The 18,828-nt window shown below is 44.1% G+C and overlaps 1 protein-coding gene and 1 pseudogene across 2 annotated transcripts in view; both read left to right on the top strand.

Annotated features, from left to right (window-relative positions):
- SART3 (spliceosome associated factor 3, U4/U6 recycling protein) overlaps positions 1 to 18,828 on the top strand; it is a 484,862-nt gene that overhangs the window by 144,698 nt on the left and 321,336 nt on the right. The window contains exons 5-6 of the mRNA XM_085635725.1: positions 9,578 to 9,683; positions 10,617 to 10,741. Of these exons, the coding sequence (XP_085491851.1) occupies positions 9,578 to 9,683; positions 10,617 to 10,741 (231 nt within the window). The remainder of the gene's footprint in view (positions 1 to 9,577; positions 9,684 to 10,616; positions 10,742 to 18,828) is intronic.
- On the top strand, positions 12,659 to 14,017 carry LOC146783904 (kinetochore protein Spc25 pseudogene; annotated as a pseudogene). Its single transcript, XR_014970865.1, has one exon. The product of XR_014970865.1 is annotated as a kinetochore protein Spc25 pseudogene (transcript).

Here is an 18,828-nt window from a genome sequence, read left to right as displayed (position 1 = left end):
GGGTACGTAGGTGGGCCTTTTAGATAGTAAGCTAATTTTAAACATTATTACTCTGTGGTCAGACCATATGAGTGCCAGAGCTTTTTTCCACATTCGGTTAGGATGGTCAGAGAAGATTGTCTAGGCAGTGCCCAGCCGAGTGAGTTGCTTCTTTGACCAGCTGATTAAGTCCTACACTGGCCATATGTTCTTATAGGGCCTCGGTATCCGTGTCTGTAGTGTTTTCAAGGTGAAAGTTGAAATCACCCAGAATGGTGAAGTTAGATAGTTTAGCTTTAAGCTCAAGGAGCTGGCCTATAGAGTTTAGGAAGTTGTGTTTGGTTGTTGGTGGGCGATAGATAAGTGTACCATTGAAGGTGTTCTGGCTGTCGAGCCTAATTTTAAAGGTAGCTACTTTGCCTTCTGTAAAATTAGAGATTGATTTAAACTAAATATTAAGACCATTCCTAGCTATTGGCGCTATGCCCCCACCCCTTTTCCCAACTCTGTCTTTCCTATATATTTTAAAGCCCTCTGGAAGGGCCCATAGGAGGTCTGGTTCAGAGGAGGGGTCAGTCCAGGTTTCAGTGATGAAGGCTATATCAATTGCATGCTCCTCCATGAGGTCATGAAACGCTAAGGCGTTCTCAATGAGAGATCTAGTGTTGAGGAGTAGACAGTGAGTTGTATTGTGTCTTATGTCTGGGTTTGTTTGCTTAGAGAGCCAGCGTCTCGCTTGAGAAAGAGCAGACTGTGGACCACAGTAGTACAATGGGGACACGCTTTTTTCCATTCAATCGTGTGGGGGTGATAGGGAGTGCACGGGCAGATTTTGCCTTGGGGTCTAAGATGCAGAAGAGTCTCCCTACAATCCTGTATTAGTGAGCTACTTAAGTCATCTGAGTAAAAACTGGCATTGTGGCTGGCGCTGAGCACGGAACGTGTGCAGAAGGGCTTGTCTCTGGCGTGCCAGCGGCGCGGCCGCTGCAGTATGCGGCTCAAATAGAGCAAATTAGGCTGACAACTAGATGACCGACTTCTGAGAGCAGAAGTGTAGGCGGAAGTGAGTGCCAAGTTTAAGTCCCGCCCTCCGCTCAAACGGCACCACATCCACGGTGGACCAGGGCAGGGACTAACAGGGAAGTAAGTTAAAACCAGAAATTAAAAGTGCATACTGTTCTGATAGCTGCGATATTGAGTTTAAAATTGGCCTGTTCAGTAGAACAAGAAAATCTGTGCAAGTAGCTGCGAGGTATACGTTTTAAAATGACAGTTATTAAAAGTAAATAACCTTTGTTCAAAGTCAGTCAGAAGCCCGGCAGTTCAACGTGTGAACCTTCGACGTGCCTACTATAGCACTTCTAATACAATGTACGGGATACCCGCTGTGTTTTTTTAGCAAAGTCTCCTGTCTGTCAAACTTTGAAGTTCTCCTTCCACTTGTCAGAAACCCTTCTCATTTATGACTACCAATAATCGTAGAAAGCTCTATTCTAGTTGTTTTCCATGACCGCAGGGGATTTTCAGCTGCTGGAGCTCTTCCAGACCAACCATCGTTTTTTAGGTCTCGCCTAGCGATCGCGATAGCAATCGCTATGCGAGACTCTAGTAAAGGGGCTCCCAAAAGCGGATTGCATGGCGAGCACGCGCACAATCATGTGCATCGTGCCGCCATGCAATCCGTTTGGCATCGTACTTCAAAGGGACCGCTCCCCCGCCTGGAATGCGCTCCCCCGCCAAGCGCGCGCACCACGCTCAGCCGGGCTTGTTAATTTTCTTGAATTCGTTCTAGTGCATAGGATTGGTGAAAAGCAGACAACCGCATTCTTCAAAAATGTTTTTTTTATATAGTTGGTGCTCTTTCACAACTTGTATCAATTCAATTTCTGAGCCATGTTCTTTCGAACCAATGGTACACAGCTTTGTGCAATTTAAAGAGGATGTTTGTAATCGTTTTTTACCGTACTATAGAATTTAAGGCAAAACCGTGTACCACGTATTTGACGTGGCTCCTTGCCCTTATAACTTGTATGCAGAGGATTCAAAAACGTAAATGATTTAGTGCTAAAATAGAAGTGTGTGTGTAGCAAAATGCACTGTGACAAGCACGGCGCCTGAGTGCTTCCTTAAAGGTAGGTTGTAGACTTTCAGCAGTCTTTATTTACGATTTATATCACTGTACTATAATTTTAATCTGACTGTACTTCGGAGGCAATTGTGTCTTCACCCGACAGGCTTTATTTTTAATGAGACCGTAACAGTTCTGGGCTTTTACACTACTGTAGCCTGGTAATATCACTCGCTTATCTCTCTGCAGGGATCTAGCTTGCTGATTATCTTGCATGTACTGCCCTGAGAATGTACGATGCAAACTTGCATTTTGTAGATGGCTCTTCTTATCCTTTCTCATCGGGTCTCTGCTAACACTTCCCGGCTTCAGAAAAGCTCGTTTGGACTGGGCATGGCAATGCCAGTTGCTGAGTAGCTTCTCATTTTGCAGCCACCTGAAGCGCATATCTTTACCCCCTGCTGTAATTGTTTATTCTATTGACTAGATTCTCTAGGGCAGAGGTTCTTAACCTTTTTGACTCTTTTGACCAAGTAAATCTCTACTAGAAGTCCCCGATCCTGACATACGAAGATGCTACCATTTTTTAAAAAATTGACTTTCTACAGACTATACATCAAACTATTATGAACTAGTTCATTAAATTAACAATGGTATGCACACATCCAAATGTTGCTTTTAATGGAGTTTGGAGCTTTTCCATATGTCGTGTATGTAAAAGGTGAAGCACTTTGCTGCATCTTAACATTGCTTGCTTTTTTTTGCTCCAAATGTATGTGCGGACAAAAGAACACACCAGTGCTGCAACTGAGGCCACTAGTCCCATATATTGCATCCTGTTTACTATAAAGCTGCTGCTCCTATGAATCCAGATAAGGATACCAACTTGACTTCTAGTTTTCAGTTTTAATTTCTTACACATTTTAAACAGCAATTTTACATTTTCAAATTTGTGTGGGATATATTTTCAAAACAGTCAATGCCCATCTGTGTACGTGTATTTGTACCCAGGTAAAGGATCCGCTACTCTGGCCTGTACCTAGCTAGGATGAGAAGGGCTGACTTGGTCGATTGGTCCCAAATCCGAGTGATATCCTGGCACGGAGGTGTGAATGTCCTCGACTTGATACAGAGCTAAACTCTCCTCAGCTGGCAAAGAATTTTTTTGCATTATGCAACAAGCCAGGTGATTGACATTGCTTGCATTAATCTTGGCCCATGGCAATCGCTGCCGGCTGCATTTCTGTAAGTGTCATTACTGTCTAATTAGCATAAGGTGGGCATTGCGTCTATAGTGCGTTTAAATGCTGCCAGTTATTGCTAGTGCTTGAATTTTCTCAAGCATTCCTTCCATCACCTTTTGTGTAATTGAAAGTATTAAAATGTTCGCTGGCGTGCAGTTTACTTGGGCATGAAACTATAGGAACTGAACTACTGTAACTCCTAGCATTGTATTACTTGAGGAGGAAAAGTTAGCACACCAATTTTCCTTCATCCTAGCATCAGCCGTGCCAGCTATTTGTAGGCAGAATAGTTGCTGCCTCACAGCAGGGTTGCACAGGCATCTGAAAGCTAAACTCCGGCTGAAGACTGGCGGCAGCAGCCGCAATACGAGCATCACTCACAAATATTCCAGCACAGCCAGTAGCTGTTCACGCTTCTCTTGTGCCCACAACACGTTTAACACAGGAACAGCAGCGTAATGTTCCACTTGTGCACCTCCAAGTGGCAACAGTGAAGGCTTTGCTTGACACCAGTACCGCATGGGCACGAAGCTTGCGTATGGGAGATCCAGTGTTGGTAGAGAGCCTTCGGAACCAGTGCATCTAGTAAAGCTACCCAGATGCAGTGCAATACTGAAGCCAAACGCTGCAGTAGCAACACAGTATGAACACCTGTTTTTTTATGTTATATAGTTTCTTTTTCTGGCAGTGTCTAATTTAAAGGAAATTTCCGTCAGAAGCAGGTGTCTCACTTGGAATCGAAGTAGACTTCATTCTTGATCCGAGATGTTTTCAAATCATGGGTAAAGTGAGCACCAGCCTTTCAGGGGACTCCTGATAGAGCCAGCTCTGTCCTGCCGAGAGTCCTTCCCTGATGACATTAAATAATTCTTAAACAGATTGCTTTAAATATGGTTTTCCTTTAATTTTAGTTTTAATGAGTGTAATGTATGGGAGACTATCAGACATTTCTGCGCAGAATGTTTGTTGCATGTGTTGAGAAGTTTCTTTTTAAGCAAAACAGGACCTCTCATATGAGAAATGGGAGTGGGGCCACAAACACGACTACTAATACTGCGCATAACGCACAAATATTAAGAACCTCCTTAACTATGCATACCTGTTGCCCAAATGCCTATACAACATACTCGCTCCAGACAGTGCTGGAAATGGAAAAATAGAAGTGCTGGTACCCTGTATCAAAGTGCCTGCTTGTTTCTGAGAAGTGCTGGCATTCCAATTAAAAGTATTGCGTCACTCTTGAGAATTGTAGGTATTCTCCCTTTAAAAATACAAATGTCCCAGTATTCAGTACCAGCCCATTTAAAGCACTAGCTCCTGACGATAAGCAGCAAAAGTACAGTGTTCTGAGCTATCACTGACTGCAAGCAAGCGCACAGAGGCCTATCTCGTACCCAACACTTTATGGATGTTCTTCGGGCCGGCCTTGCATTTACACAGACATCTCCTACACAAAACACACTGGATTATTGCCTACTCAGCACACTTTGTATGACCTCTTGCCCAGCATATACAGTGTTACATTCACCTGCACTGCACGTGCTGCACCAACATCTTCCCAAAAAAGTGCCTCCGCATCCCCTACAGAGGCTGTGGCCCGCCTAGACAGCTGGGAAGCTTCAACATAGGGAACAGCGGCACTCAAACTGTCTGATGGCCATGCATACATTTTATTTTGTATATTTCATTGTGTGGAAAAAGTCTCTTGAAAAACGGGCAGAGGAATGGTTTGTGATATCTTACAAAAACATGAAAGGTCACAACACAGATTGATTAAAAAACTAAAAAAACAAACGTGTAATAATTTTAGCTAAGGCTCACCTTCACTAAAGCAAATCAGGTTAACTTGATTGGAGATCCTAACCAAAGTGATAGAATTGAAAGTTTCTTATATACACACACTCCAAATGCAAAAAAGTAGCTAAAATGTAACTACATTTCACTTCATTCTTACCATTTTTGAGCCTAACTTTAGAGAAAAAAATAATTGGAGCTCCTCTGAAGACCCCACAAAAGCAAGCGGTTAACTTCAGGCCAAAGTGAGATACCCTGGGGACTTTAAATTCTAATTAAGCTCACAATGCAGCTGTGACATACATTATCACCATGAGTCATGTTTGAGTGTGCTTTCAGTTTAAAACAAACTAATAAAACAAGTATTTGCAATGCAATAGGTCTCGCGTTTACGCGAGTTTGAGCTATTGGCATTGAAAATGACTGCCTTTTTTTTGGGGGGCGGGGATTTTAAAACCTAAATCAAAGGCATTATCATTTACAATGCCAATAGCTTAAACTCGCGTGAATGCGAGACCTATTGCATTGCAAATGCTTGTTTTCTTTTATAATGTGGCACATCTCCCTCTCTCCACCACTGACAAACCTACCCAAATCGGTCCTGATCTTCTTCAGGCCCCTGAGTGAGGAGCCATCTGCCAGGGAAGAGGCCACTTATAACGGATGTTCTCCACTAGATATTTGCATTTGCAGAACTTTGCGTGGCAATTTTATGTCCGCTTTTTTCCTCCACTTCCTTCACATTCCTATGGTAAGTGTAGGTGGATGTTAATGTAATCGACATACCTCTGACTTACTGTTTGGAATCTTCAGTGAGCATCGCATAGCACCGCTGCTCCCACCAGCCCAGGAGTCCGTCTGTTATTGACGAAGACTTCTGTTGACCATTGTGCTCCTGATCCAGGCCAGTTCTTGCCAGTGGAAGTTTAACAGCTGTCACTGCATGAGTCATTGCGTGAGGGGAGAGCCTGACGGGCCTCGTTTTTAGGTCTCGGCTCGAAGGCTGCGCTTGCGCAGTCTCGCTCCGAGATTTAACGTTTTGGAGAAGAGGGGCTTGAACCCGCCTCTCTTCTCTCCTCTTCTCCATTGGCTGGCCTCTTAAATGCTGGCCAGCCATTGGAGAAGAGGTTTGTCTCTCCGAACAGGCCCCGTCCTTTTCGTATTCGGGGGCGTGTTTTTTGCTACTTTTCTCATTATCTCCTCCAGCCAATGGCAAGAGGAGAGAACAGAAAAACACGCCCCGAATCCAGAAACGCCGCTGCCTTTCTCCGAGGCATTTCTGCTTCGCCTTGGAGAAAGGCGGTGGTGTTCATGGCTCTCGCCAGGTAAGCCAAGTCGAACCCATTGCCATAAGCTATCCTCCCATGTCGAACTATGAAGCATTTTATGTCTGAGCCGTTAACCTGAGCTCACCAACGTCTTACCCATTAGCCACCTATGACTTCAATCCACTTATGACTTCACCCAAAAGGTTCACAGGCACAGCTCCCTCTCATTTATTCACGAGCCCTCAAGTCTTTCCCCGTCCACTTGTCTTAATCTCAAAGGGCTCCTATTACCCGCAACCGAACAGTAATGCACACATTTCGCATGCCCATCCTGCATTAATACCCGCCGGGAGGTCACTGCGCGTGCGCCCACCTCCGAAAAAGGAGTACAATGGGCTGCCTACAATCTGCGGGGCGCTGGTGTGGCGGCCATCTTAAGACGGGGCTTTCTCAGAACCATGCCAATGGTCCCATACCGCTGCAGCCATAGTCGGTCGGGGTGACTATAAATGGTTGTGGGCTTGGATATATGTCAAGAGCGCGGAACTGTTGGTGGCCGCCGGTGAGGGTAAACGAACAGCTTCTAACGGCAGACATCTTGCGTTAGCCTAGTTCCCGTTCATTACAAAGAAAACATTGTGATATACAGGTAATTCTGGCTACCTGGCTTAGTGTCCGACGAGACCCGTGAGCCCTACTTCACAATGCGGACAAGTGTGACTGCCATGGTAAACTTGTAGGCAATCTTCAGCCCGATAAGTACACATTTAAATACAGTCAGGATGTTATTAACCACATTTAGCGGTAATGGGAACATGGATAACATACATAACATAGACCTAAAAGCACTCTCATTGGGGGTATGTCACCCTCCTTGGACTCTTCATCAGCCCCAAAATATACAAAATGACCCCCCCCCCCACCCCCCCTTCCCATCATTGACTTTAGTGGGATCATCAGAACTGAAAATCTTCCCACCCTCCAAAACTGTTTTCAACCCCTTAGATATAATTGGACGTACTCTCCGAACAGCTTAGTCTCTCCCTTGGAGAGCCAAACGGTCACTGGCTATGACACTGCCCACAGCTGGATTTGCACTGTGGGACTTGTAGTACGGTTGTTGGAAAATCTAGGAGTGGTGTAAGATGTTGAAAATGACTGGTTAATAGGTTGGGTGACAGTTGCACTCAAGCCAGACCTAAAAAACAATCAACGCTCTCCCGTGAAAACGAACAGAAGACGTCTGTGAAAGGAGTATTAACAGAAAATTAATTCCGGTCTCAAATAAAGGGCTGTCGAGTTACAGAGGGTGGGAAACCTATTATTAGGGTGCAAACCTTGCAGGCTTTCCATGTGACTGTTAAGAGCAAGGTGAGACTTTAAGTAGGGGATGCCAGATTGCTGAAATACAGTATACTGTATGTCATGATGACTCTGGTGTTTAATGTTCTTCCTAGAGAGAGATCGGAGTTTTGACTCCTGGAAAGGTAGCACATAGGGTTAATGTGCCTGCAGCAAAGAACATGTACCATGCAGATCACAAAGTGCACATAATGTAAATCGGTCAGTGGGCTACTGCGTGTGTGTGTGTGTAGGTGGCTCTGTGGGTGGCTCTATTTGTGTGTGGGTTGCTCTATGTGAGTGCCTCTGTGGGTGGCTCTGTGTGTGTGGGTGGCTTTGTGTGTGGCTCTGTGTGGGTGCAAATGCAATAGTTCTCGCATTTGAGAGTGATTAAGCTATTGACATTGTAAATAACAGTGCCGTTTCTTTAAATGTTTTTAGAACATAAACAAATATAATGTCATGAACAATGCCAACAGCTCTAACTTTAACAATGCCGAGACCATTGCATTGCAAATGCTTGTTCGACCTACCACGAGTCAGGCAGAAATGGCCAATTTTAAGAAACGCACCCAATACTTGACATGTACATCTACAAATCTAATTAATTAACTTTATTTTAATTCTGAAAAACCAGCTCACTGACAGTTAGGTATTTTACACTCCAAACAGGCCTTTGCAGATGGCAAGGCTGAATAGTGCCTATGCGGTGAGTAGCATTTTAGAATTCTGTAATTGCAGAGACATTATAAGATATCTCCTGAGCATGTATCACTTACGTAAATATTCACCTAGGTCTTGTGGCCTCCTATGCACGTTTCACATGCAGCTAAAATAATGTCTGAAATAGACTTTTAAAAATGTCAAAAAATGTATTCTGACACGGAGCTGCTGAAATTTGGTTTCATAGCATTTTAGGGCTACAGTGGCAGCCGTGATGCCATGGTTTTAAAATTAATCCTCTGGTTGTGCAATTCTACACTGCAGTCCATATGTGATATCCGGCTATTTTAACACTTGTTCAGTTGCTGTACAGTGTTTCCATGACATTAGTTAAAGGTCATGTATATCAGTTGGAGATTCTCAATATTTCTCATTCGTGTAGATATTCAAGCACATGCCTTAGGAGGGGTTTATCAGACCACGTCGCCAAGAGACCGAACATTATGACAAATCTAGTTGGAAAAAAAAAACTATCCACGCACACAAAAGTGCAGTTTCTGCGCTCTTATTTTCTTTACCTGTAAATAAAGTCCTGTTCTTCTTTGAAGCAGTGGCAAATTCTTTTTATAGACCTGTGCATTTACTATCTTCTGTAGCAAGCCTTAGCTTCTCGACTTGCCTAAATCTGGAGGGTCACTTGCCCAAGACAGTGACTGTTAACAAGTTATAGTGCACCTGCACTGGTTACAATAGAACACTAGTGGTAAGCAGTAGTGTCCACACTGACTTCCATTGATCGGCCCAGGTCCTGCAGACAATCTTTCGACTTTCCCCAATGGAAGCCTTGCACCATATAGCAACACTTAGCATAACGTTACCAGCGGCAGGTGAAGTCTGTTCGTTAAAGGTTGCTGAGAATCTTTTTGGTTCACATATAATAATGCATTGTCCATTATTTTACCCTTTCCATCACACACAAATACTTTTGCTCTGTCCTGTCTGTAGATGACACATGAATTGAACAATTGCTCTAAGACAATGGTGTTTGCCGACAATGGTGTTTGCACTTGTTATGGCATCACTTGAGGAAATGTTTTTGAATGGTCTACATGTGATCTCCTCATTGTGTGCTCCTTCAACTTGTCATTACATTTTTGAACTGTAAAACTACATGGCAGATTCTGAATACATGTTTTCCCTTTCATTCTCTTCATTTGAAGCCTCCACCTGGCACCATTCCAACCCCTGAGCAGCAACAGATGCTGAATGAACAGCTGGAAAGAATCCATGCACTATTTCGTCGACAGCTGAGCATTCCGCTTCTAGGTAGGGGCTAATTTGTGCTCACCATGCTAGATAACTTTTCATTTCAATTATATTTTGACTTCATGTCTTATGTTGCAGGTTTATATGATTTGTGGCATAATGCAATGCCCAGCTGAAAGCCTCAAAATGTGAATAAAACCTGTTAGTTTGAAACCTACATTTCCATATAATTAGTGTGGTGGGCCTTGTTGACCTGCCACGAAGTAAAATCAAGGACTATTTTTAATTAGTTATACAGAATATGTAGGAGATGAATTGCAACCCTGAATATTTGCATGTGTGATATTCTAAAACGGGATCCTCTGATTCAGTTGGATCAACAAATTCAGCCCTCTATACAAGTCAGTAATGTATATAAGAAATAGTGCGTGCAGGTGGGCAGTGAAAACTATGCTCTAACAGAACCACACTTATGCAGAATAGCTACACTATTACTGCCACAACTGTAATAGGATTGACAACTGTTATTTAGTTTAGCAAGTTACTCCATTTTCAAGAATTGTGACTGATGATGTAAACCTACCCGAAACGATTTTCTCTATTTTATGTTTTCTGAGGCCTAGTCATGGGACCTAAAATTAAAACCTTTGTAACTAATTAGTAATAATGGCAGTATAACTGTATTAAAAGTACACACTTATAATAATAATAATGAACCCACCAAAATGAGTTCCTAGAGCCACATTGGATGTCATGTCCTTTTCTTGCTTAGGTTCTGCAGTTGATTATTATACAATTTTAAACATACAGAAGGAAAGTTTATCGCAATGTTACTTTTACTAAACAGTAAAGCATGCATTGTTTGTCTTAAACGTGTGCTAATAATATGCATGAATTATTTGTTGAACATAACTAATGAATTGTAAGACAACCTATATATCTGTTCTGTAAACATATGGGTGGTTGCAAATATTGATTATTTTGTTGTTCTAGACATGGAAACCACATATGCAGAGTATGAAGAATGGTCTGATAAGCCCATACCAGATTCTGTGATCCAGCAATACAAGCAAGCAGTTAAGCAGATGGAGAATTGTAAAGCTCATGAAGAGGCACTGGTAAGGTTCAGTAGCATTTTTCGCGAAACCATTCATTGTAAAAAATACTTAGTAGTGACATTTTACCGAATATAATCTGTATCTTCTAGGTTTTGAGAGTTAGAACCAAGAAAAATAGCTAGCTACTTTTGTTTTACAGTGCTCCTTTGCTCTGTAGCTAGGTTTGTGCTAGAGGAATATGCTTACCTACATAGAATATAGAGAATTATACATGCATAGAAAGCATCATTTGCACAGTAATGTATTGTGAGGCAGGAATTCTAGGTCTTTAGAAGTCAGATACATTAAGGTGAACCCAACGAATGCCTTTGGCTCAGAAAGGTTGATGCTTAACGTAATAGGGTTAAAGCCATCCATCTTGCCAAGGATAGCAGCATGATACCACCTCCAAACGCCATTTTTAACAACGAAAAGTACTGTCCTTCAAAGGCAGCAACAGGCTGCAGTATTAAATTATAGGCAGGTGATTGCAATGTATACTAACTACTGGAGTCCTTTTCAACCACACTTTTTAGCATTAATCTAATTACAGTTCAAGACATATCAAAGCAACATCAAACTGTTTAGTGTATTTGACTCCTCTTTATGCAGCCCTTATCCTATCTTCTAACCCGTGAACTGTTGCCTTTGTATATTCTGTTTAATCAGACAGTTTGCGATTGGGCAGAGGTGGGGATAGTCTTCATAGAAGCATCATTCTTGCTGTTGGAAAATTGACCATTTATTGCCTGAGAAATCCACAAGTTCATGGCCACATGCAGTTCTACTTAACCCTTTCTTGCCTCTGGCCCATCTAAGTATGTGTCATTGACCTAATGCATATTTAGGGAGCCTATTAGACGTCCAGTCTACGACAATCATCATTTTTGCTTTTTATAACCTCTTTTTATTGATGAACAAACACAGTTGGAACATTGGATTAATCCTCTTTTTTTGGTTCATACAGTTGATTACCAAATCAGCACCACTGCAAATTATAATCCTTCTCCTCCTTTCCCAGTACATTGAAGATTCACCGCCACCCCTCCAGGATCCCCATTTGTCCATGATCTTAATCAGTCTCAGAATGCAGCATTTGAGCCCCAGGGGCGGTACATGGGAAGCCTCTGTATTCATTCCATCAATTTCATACCCTTCTCCATTTTCGGGGACAGCCTCTTGATTTCGTAGACAGTTTTTTCAGCTACAACACACCAATCCAAGTCCCTCTTCTAGCCATTTAGGAATGGTTCTGCTTCTGCCCCCGTGACATGCTATGTTACGTTTTGCAATCATCAGGCCTAGGGTTACCCCGATCTCATCTCCTCTCCCCAAATCCGTTTGCGTCTCAAACATTAGTAGACACCACCCCATATAACCTGCTCAAGCATTGTATTATCGAGTCCCAGTAGGATTGAATTTTGGGGCATGACCATATTATATGGTAGAATGTTCCCTCTTGTCCGCATCCTCGACAATCCTCTTTTTAATCACAGTTCATTCAAGAGCAATGAACTTAGTTTCTTTTGTTGTTTTCTTACTGGTAGGTAGCAGACCGGGAAACCACAGCTCATGTACCCTTTCCACCATACATTTTGTCATTTTCCTTTATATGTTATTACCTTTCTTCTGAATTCTCCAAATTCTTGATAAGAGCATATGTTATCTTTAATTCCAGCTGCGTTTCTAATGCACAAAGAGGAGTTAGGATCCAAGTCTAAATTAATCCTGTATGGTACTCTGGCAAGTATATATTTTTGTTGTGAGTTTTTGCATTGTGCAAGTTTAAAATATGCATTACGAGACATTTCTTAATTGTGTAAACGCACCTTATCCCGAGCCTTGTCACAATGTTCTTCGCTCAAGTCGCACTCCATTCTGGGGAGCATGTCCATGCTTAGCACTATTCATCTCCTAGTGGAGTCTCACAAAGAGATCACAAAGGCTCTCACAGACTGTTGGGCTAGAAAGTACAAAGAGGGAATTCAAATGATTACAAAAAGGAAAGAAGTTCCATTCAACTATTACAGGTCCCAGAAGCAGAGCCGAGAATCTCTTCCTTCTTTGATGGACTGTGGCCACTAAACGTCTGAGTATGTGGATGTGACCCACATCCAATCCCCTTTCTATCCTGAAATGGAGTAAACAATATAATTTCTGATAGATGTCACCTATCACTCAGTAGCCCTTCCTTTCACATTCTGTAAAATGTAGGACATTTCACTTAAACATTCTTAATATTCATATCAGGCCGGTCACAGAATAGCTCCTTTAGAGGTAAAAGGTGACTATCAAAGATTAAATGTATCTATTTTCTGTAGCATGGTGCAAGTAAGGTTAAATTACGAGGCTGCATGCTTTTTTTCCTATTTGTTTACTTTTGTTACAATAGCGGCACCCGCGCTTTACCTTTAAACATGTTAAGCTAAGGCGCGGGTCCTGCAATTGCTGCAAAAGTATAGAAATCGGAAAAAAGTTATTTTCTATTTCTATATGTTTATGCGTGGGATTGGTTGTTCTCCGTCCCAGGAGCGCTAACATTTTAGACTAATGACATCTGTTAAAAAAACAACAGTTGAGGAGAAACTTTAGGCAGAGTTCACGAACTGCGTGTTGGTACCATGTACCATGTCCCAAAAACTCTGTTGATGAGCATTGAGGAGTTTAGGCTTCGCTTTGCCAATCCCAGTGGTGAAGAGTCTATTCATCACCTAGTGGAGTCTCACAAAGAGATCACAAAGGCTCTCACAGACTGTTGGGCTAGAAAGTACAAAGAGGGAATTCAAATGATTACAAAAAGGAAAGAAGTTCAAAATGAAATCCTTCTACTGAACAAACGAATTGAAGAACAGCAGGCTTCTTTATTGGTCACAATTTCAAAACTAAAGGTGTATAAGCAGTTATCGAGAGAGGCTCGTAAAGGAAATTCAGGACATGATGGAAGACTCTCGAGTCCAGAAGGAAGCCATATTAACAAGCAAAAGGGACAATAAGGAAAGTCTAAAGGGGCTGCATAAATCTGCAACTATTTTCAAAGAGCGTCTCGGGCTTGAAATCTGCAGAGTTTGTGGCTACAGATTACAGTGTGTATTCAGATTTATCAATCCCAAAGATCTTGACCAGCCGGACACATTTCTCTTGCACATTAATGAGGCGGGAAACTATGAAGTGTCTCAGAGTGACCCGCCTTTGGAATCTGTGCCAGAATTTCAACAGAAAGTGAGAGAAACCAACAATTTCTCTGCTTTGCTCGCCAGCTTCAGAAAAGCATTCACTGCTGTAGCGTGCAAGGAGTAGGCACATAGAAAATAGCCTACATCACAAAGACCAGACATAAATGGACAATATAAATACTGTATATATGAAGCTGCTTTTGTAAATATATGTTCGAGGCATATGAGCTGCAGATCACACACTTAGAATAAGATCGCCATCTGGTGTTGGGCTCGGATGATTGCAGGTTGTTGTTGTCTTCGGAAGAAGCCTTTGGTCACGAGATAGGTGACTCCTCCTCTGGACAACAGTGCGCATGGGCATCCACTCCATCCTCAGATTGTTTTTTTCCGCCATTGGGTTTGGATGAACTTTTTTCCGCTCCATCAGAAAACTTCTAGCAATCACAACAAGTCTCCAAACTTTTTCAACTCGACATCGAAGTCTCATCGGAACGGCTCCGGACGCGGCTGATGGAAAGGACACCCTTTAAAAAATGCCCCCAATGTGGAGCAAAGTTCCCCCACAGTGATCACCACGAGGTCTGTAACCTGTGCCTCTCGCCGGACCACAACGAATCCAGCTGTCCAGCCTGCGCCACATTCCGTTCAAAGAAAACCATCCGGGACCGAAGAGCTCGACGCCATATCATGGCCAAACCGGCTCCAGAACCAGACGACATCTTTGCCCAGGATGTCCCTGACGACGATTCCGAAGACATCCAGATCGTGTCCGAGGCTGACGATTCTGATCCGGGGCAGCGTGTGAGTACCAGCTCCCCTACCCCAACCCCACCATAAAAGACATTGGTCAAGACTCTGCCAGCTGGGCCCAGTCGCGACCCAAAATCATCTTCAGAAGCCCCGCCTTCGGGCCCGGCTCCGAAGAAAAATAAGCCTGCAGGTGGCTCGGGCTCGAGCAAACCTCATATTATTGTGCCTACAATACCTTCGGCACCGAAGCAGGCTCTGAGGCCGAAATCTCCATCGGCACCAAAACGCTCTTCGGCACCGAAGTCTCCACCGGCACCGAAGCGTTCTTCAGCACCGAAGTCTCCACCGGCACCGAAAGGTTCGTCGGCACCGAAAAGTTCTTCGGCACCAAAACCATCCTCGTTGCCGAAAAAAGTCCACAAAGACTCTGCCGATCTCCCAAAATCCAGATCGGAACCCAAAAAGTCGGCGCCAAAGCCACCTTCGGACACTGAGGAACTTTTTCGCCCAGATCCTACGCAAAAACGAATTTACATCAATCCTAAAACCGGACATGTCACAGCTGTGCCATACAAGAAAAGGAAGCTGGACACAACACCTCCTCCAGCTCCTCTAAAGAAGGACTGTGCCACTTCACCCATACGTCCTTCCTCTCCTATATTACCTCCCATCCCACCCCCCCACCCCCACCTCCTTCTCCTCTGCCATCTCCTTCTCATACACCACCTCCACAGGATGATGATTTAGGGGGAGGGGGAGACCCGGATTTCCTTAATGATCCTACTGATCCTAATGATCCCTTTACATTCCTGGACACGGCACCCATAGATGACTGGGCTTACCCTATGCCTGACATGCCTGATCCCACTCCATACCCCTCCAAACCCTCCCCTCCGGATGACCATTTAGTGTTTGGTCAGCTCATAAACAGGGCGGCACTGTTCCATGGCGTCACCATGCACACAGACACTCCGGAAGAAGACTTTCTCCTCGACACCTTTGAGCAGTCGCAAAAAAAGTTCACATTCTGCCCATGATTAAAGGAGTGATAAAGCACGCCACTGAGGTTTTTAAAGACCCTGTTAGGGCCAGGGTTCTTAACCCCCGGATAGAAAAAAAATACAGACCGGCCCCACAGGATCCCGCGTACATCAAAGCGCAACTCCCCTTAGACTCTTTAGTCGTGTCAAATGCCAGAAAGCGGGCGAACTCCCAAACAACTGGAGACACACCGCCCCCAGACAAAGAGTCTAAGCTCTTGGAGGCTTCCGGCAAAAGGGTTGCCGCACAAGCTGCTAACCACTGGCGTATTGCCAATACACTACCCCTATTGGCTCGATATGATAGGGCTCATTATGATCAGCTAGAGGACCTTTTGCAACACCTGCCTGATCAATACAAATCCCAGGCCAATGACCTCATCCAAGAGGGCAAACTAATATCAAATGCCTCAATCAAATGTGCATTAGACGCAGCCGACACCGCCTCTAGGGCAGTCAACACAAGCGTATTACTTAGACGCCACACATGGCTCCGTATTTCCGGCTTTAAACCGGAAGTACAAACAACCATTCTTGCTCAACCCTTTAATCAGGAGCAACTATTTGGACCTGCAGTAGACACTGCATTAGAAAAGATGAAGAAGGATAATGAGACTGCCAAATCAATGGGAGCATTACAGTCTCCTCAACCCAGAGGCTCCTTTCGACGCTCCTTTTATAGGGGAGCCTCCAAAAATGTGGGAACAGACACCTCTTCCACCTTCAAAACATCGGGACAAACATCCCCTAAAAGAGGATATTTTAGAGGACTTTACAGGGGAAACCATACCAAGGGGCGAGGGCGGGGCAACACCAACACCCGCACCTCTCCAGCCACTAAACAGTGATTTGCCCCCACTCCCCCCAGACCATTCCACTCCAGTCGGGGGAAGACTCCAACAGTTCCTGCCTGTCTGGGATTCCATCACAACAGACAGGTGGGTAAGACAAATTATCCAGTCTGGCTACTGCCTCGAACTCATAAACACCCCCCAAACATACCACCCAAACACCGTCCCATGTCGTCTCACCACCTCACGCTCCTCAAACAGGAAATTCGGTCTTTGCTTCAAAAACACGCAATAGAACCAGTTCCACTCCAACATCAGGGCACAGGAGTATATTCTCTATACTTCCTCATTCCCAAAAAGGACAAGACCTTAAAACCCATATTAGACCTCAGACTACTAAATCAGTATATACAATCAGATCACTTCCACATGATCACTCTCCAGCAAGTCCTTCCATTACTTCAACAAGGCGACTTCCTTGCTACATTAGACCTCAAGGACGCATATTTTCACATCCCTATGCATCCCGCGCACAGGAAGTATCTACGATTTATGGTAGACGGTCAGCACTATCAGTTTACAGTTCTCCCATTCGGAGTAACAACCGCACCCAGGGTATTCACCAAATGCTTGGCAGTTGTGGCAGCATATTTCAGGAGACAACAAATCCATGTCTTCCCCTATCTGGACGATTGGCTCATAAAAGCCAATACTCTCGACAAATGCGTTCTCCACACTCCTCGCACTATTCAAACCCTACACAACTTGGGATTTACCATCAACTATCCCAAATCTCAACTGCAACTCTCCCACGTACATCAATACCTGGGAGCCACCATAGATACATCCAAGGCCATAGCTTATCCCAACACAGCCAGGATAGCCAACATACAAAATCTCATCAAAATATTTCAAACCCAAGACTCTCTTCCAGCAAGAGTGTTTATGCAACTCTTAGGTATGATGGCGTCATGCATCTCCATAGTACCCCACGCACGCCTTCAAATGCGTCCCTTACAGGAATGTCTAGCACAACAGTGGAACCAGGCTCACGGACAACTTACCGATCTGGTGTTGGACAGCCGCTCACTTCGTTCACTGAAGTGGTGGAACACCATCAACCTGTCCAAAGGGCGGCCGTTCTTAGAACCTCTTCCACAAAATGTGCTGACCACCGACGCATCTCTCACGGGGTGGGGAGCCCACCTCCTTCAACACACCACTCAGGGCAGGTGGACCACTCAACAAAAACAGCTCCACATCAATCACCTAGAACTTCTGGCGGTGTTCCTAGCACTCAAATCCTTCCAAGTGCATCTAAAAAACAGAACTGTCCTCATCCGCACGGACAACATGACCACAATGTATTACATACAGAAGCAGGGGGGGACACATTCTCTCCAACTGTCCCAACTTGCACAGCAAATCTGGAGATGGGCAATTCCCCAAAAAATCTACCTGCTAGCAGAACACCTCCCAGGGGTTCAGAACCAGGTGGCCGACCTCCTAAGTCGCCATACACAGCAAATACACAAATGGGAATTACACCCCAAAGTCCTACTCCCATTCTTCCAAAAGTGGGGACAACCAGACATAGACCTGTTCGCCACACAAGAAAACGCAAAATGCCCAACCTTCGCCGCCAGGTTTCCACACCCACAGTCAAAGGCCAATGCAATATGGATGAACTGGTCAGGCAGATTTGCGTACGCTTTTCCGCCTCTCCCACTCATTCCATTTGTGGTACGCAAACTGAAACAACAGTCGCTAACACTCAACCTAGTAGCTCCCACTTGGGCACGTCAACCCTGGTTCACCACACTTCTGGAACTAGCTCTAGTTCCACATCAAAAATTGCGTCTCTCCCCGGCTCTATTAACCCAGAACCATGGAGAAATCGGACACCCAGATCCTCAAACACTGAACTTGGCAATCTGGCTCCTGAAGTCTTAGAGTTCGGGTACCTCAACCTTCCTCCAGACTGTATGAATATCATAAAAGAAGCCAGAAGACCTACTACTAGGGCGTGTTATGCGGCAAAATGGAAAATATTTGCCATTTACTGCACTAACAAGGACATACGTCCACTGGATGCTTCCATCCAAAACATAATTTGCTATTTACTGCACTTGCAAAGATGCAATTTAGCGTATTCCTCTATACGTCTACACCTAGCGGCATTAGCCGCCTACTTGCAAAATAGACAACACCTGTCCCTCTTTAAGGTACCAGCCATTAAAGCATTTATGGAAGGTCTTAAAAGAATTATTCCTCCAAGATTACCACCTTCCCCAGGGTGGAACCTTAATATTGTTCTAACAAGGCTCATGGGTCCCCCATTTGAACCAATG

Source organism: Triturus cristatus, chromosome 11 (assembly GCF_964204655.1).
Source record: "Triturus cristatus chromosome 11, aTriCri1.1, whole genome shotgun sequence".
Lineage (NCBI taxonomy): Eukaryota > Metazoa > Chordata > Amphibia > Caudata > Salamandridae > Triturus > Triturus cristatus.
The sequence above is the reverse complement of the archived record's forward strand: the minus strand, read 5'-3'. Positions and strand labels throughout refer to the sequence as shown.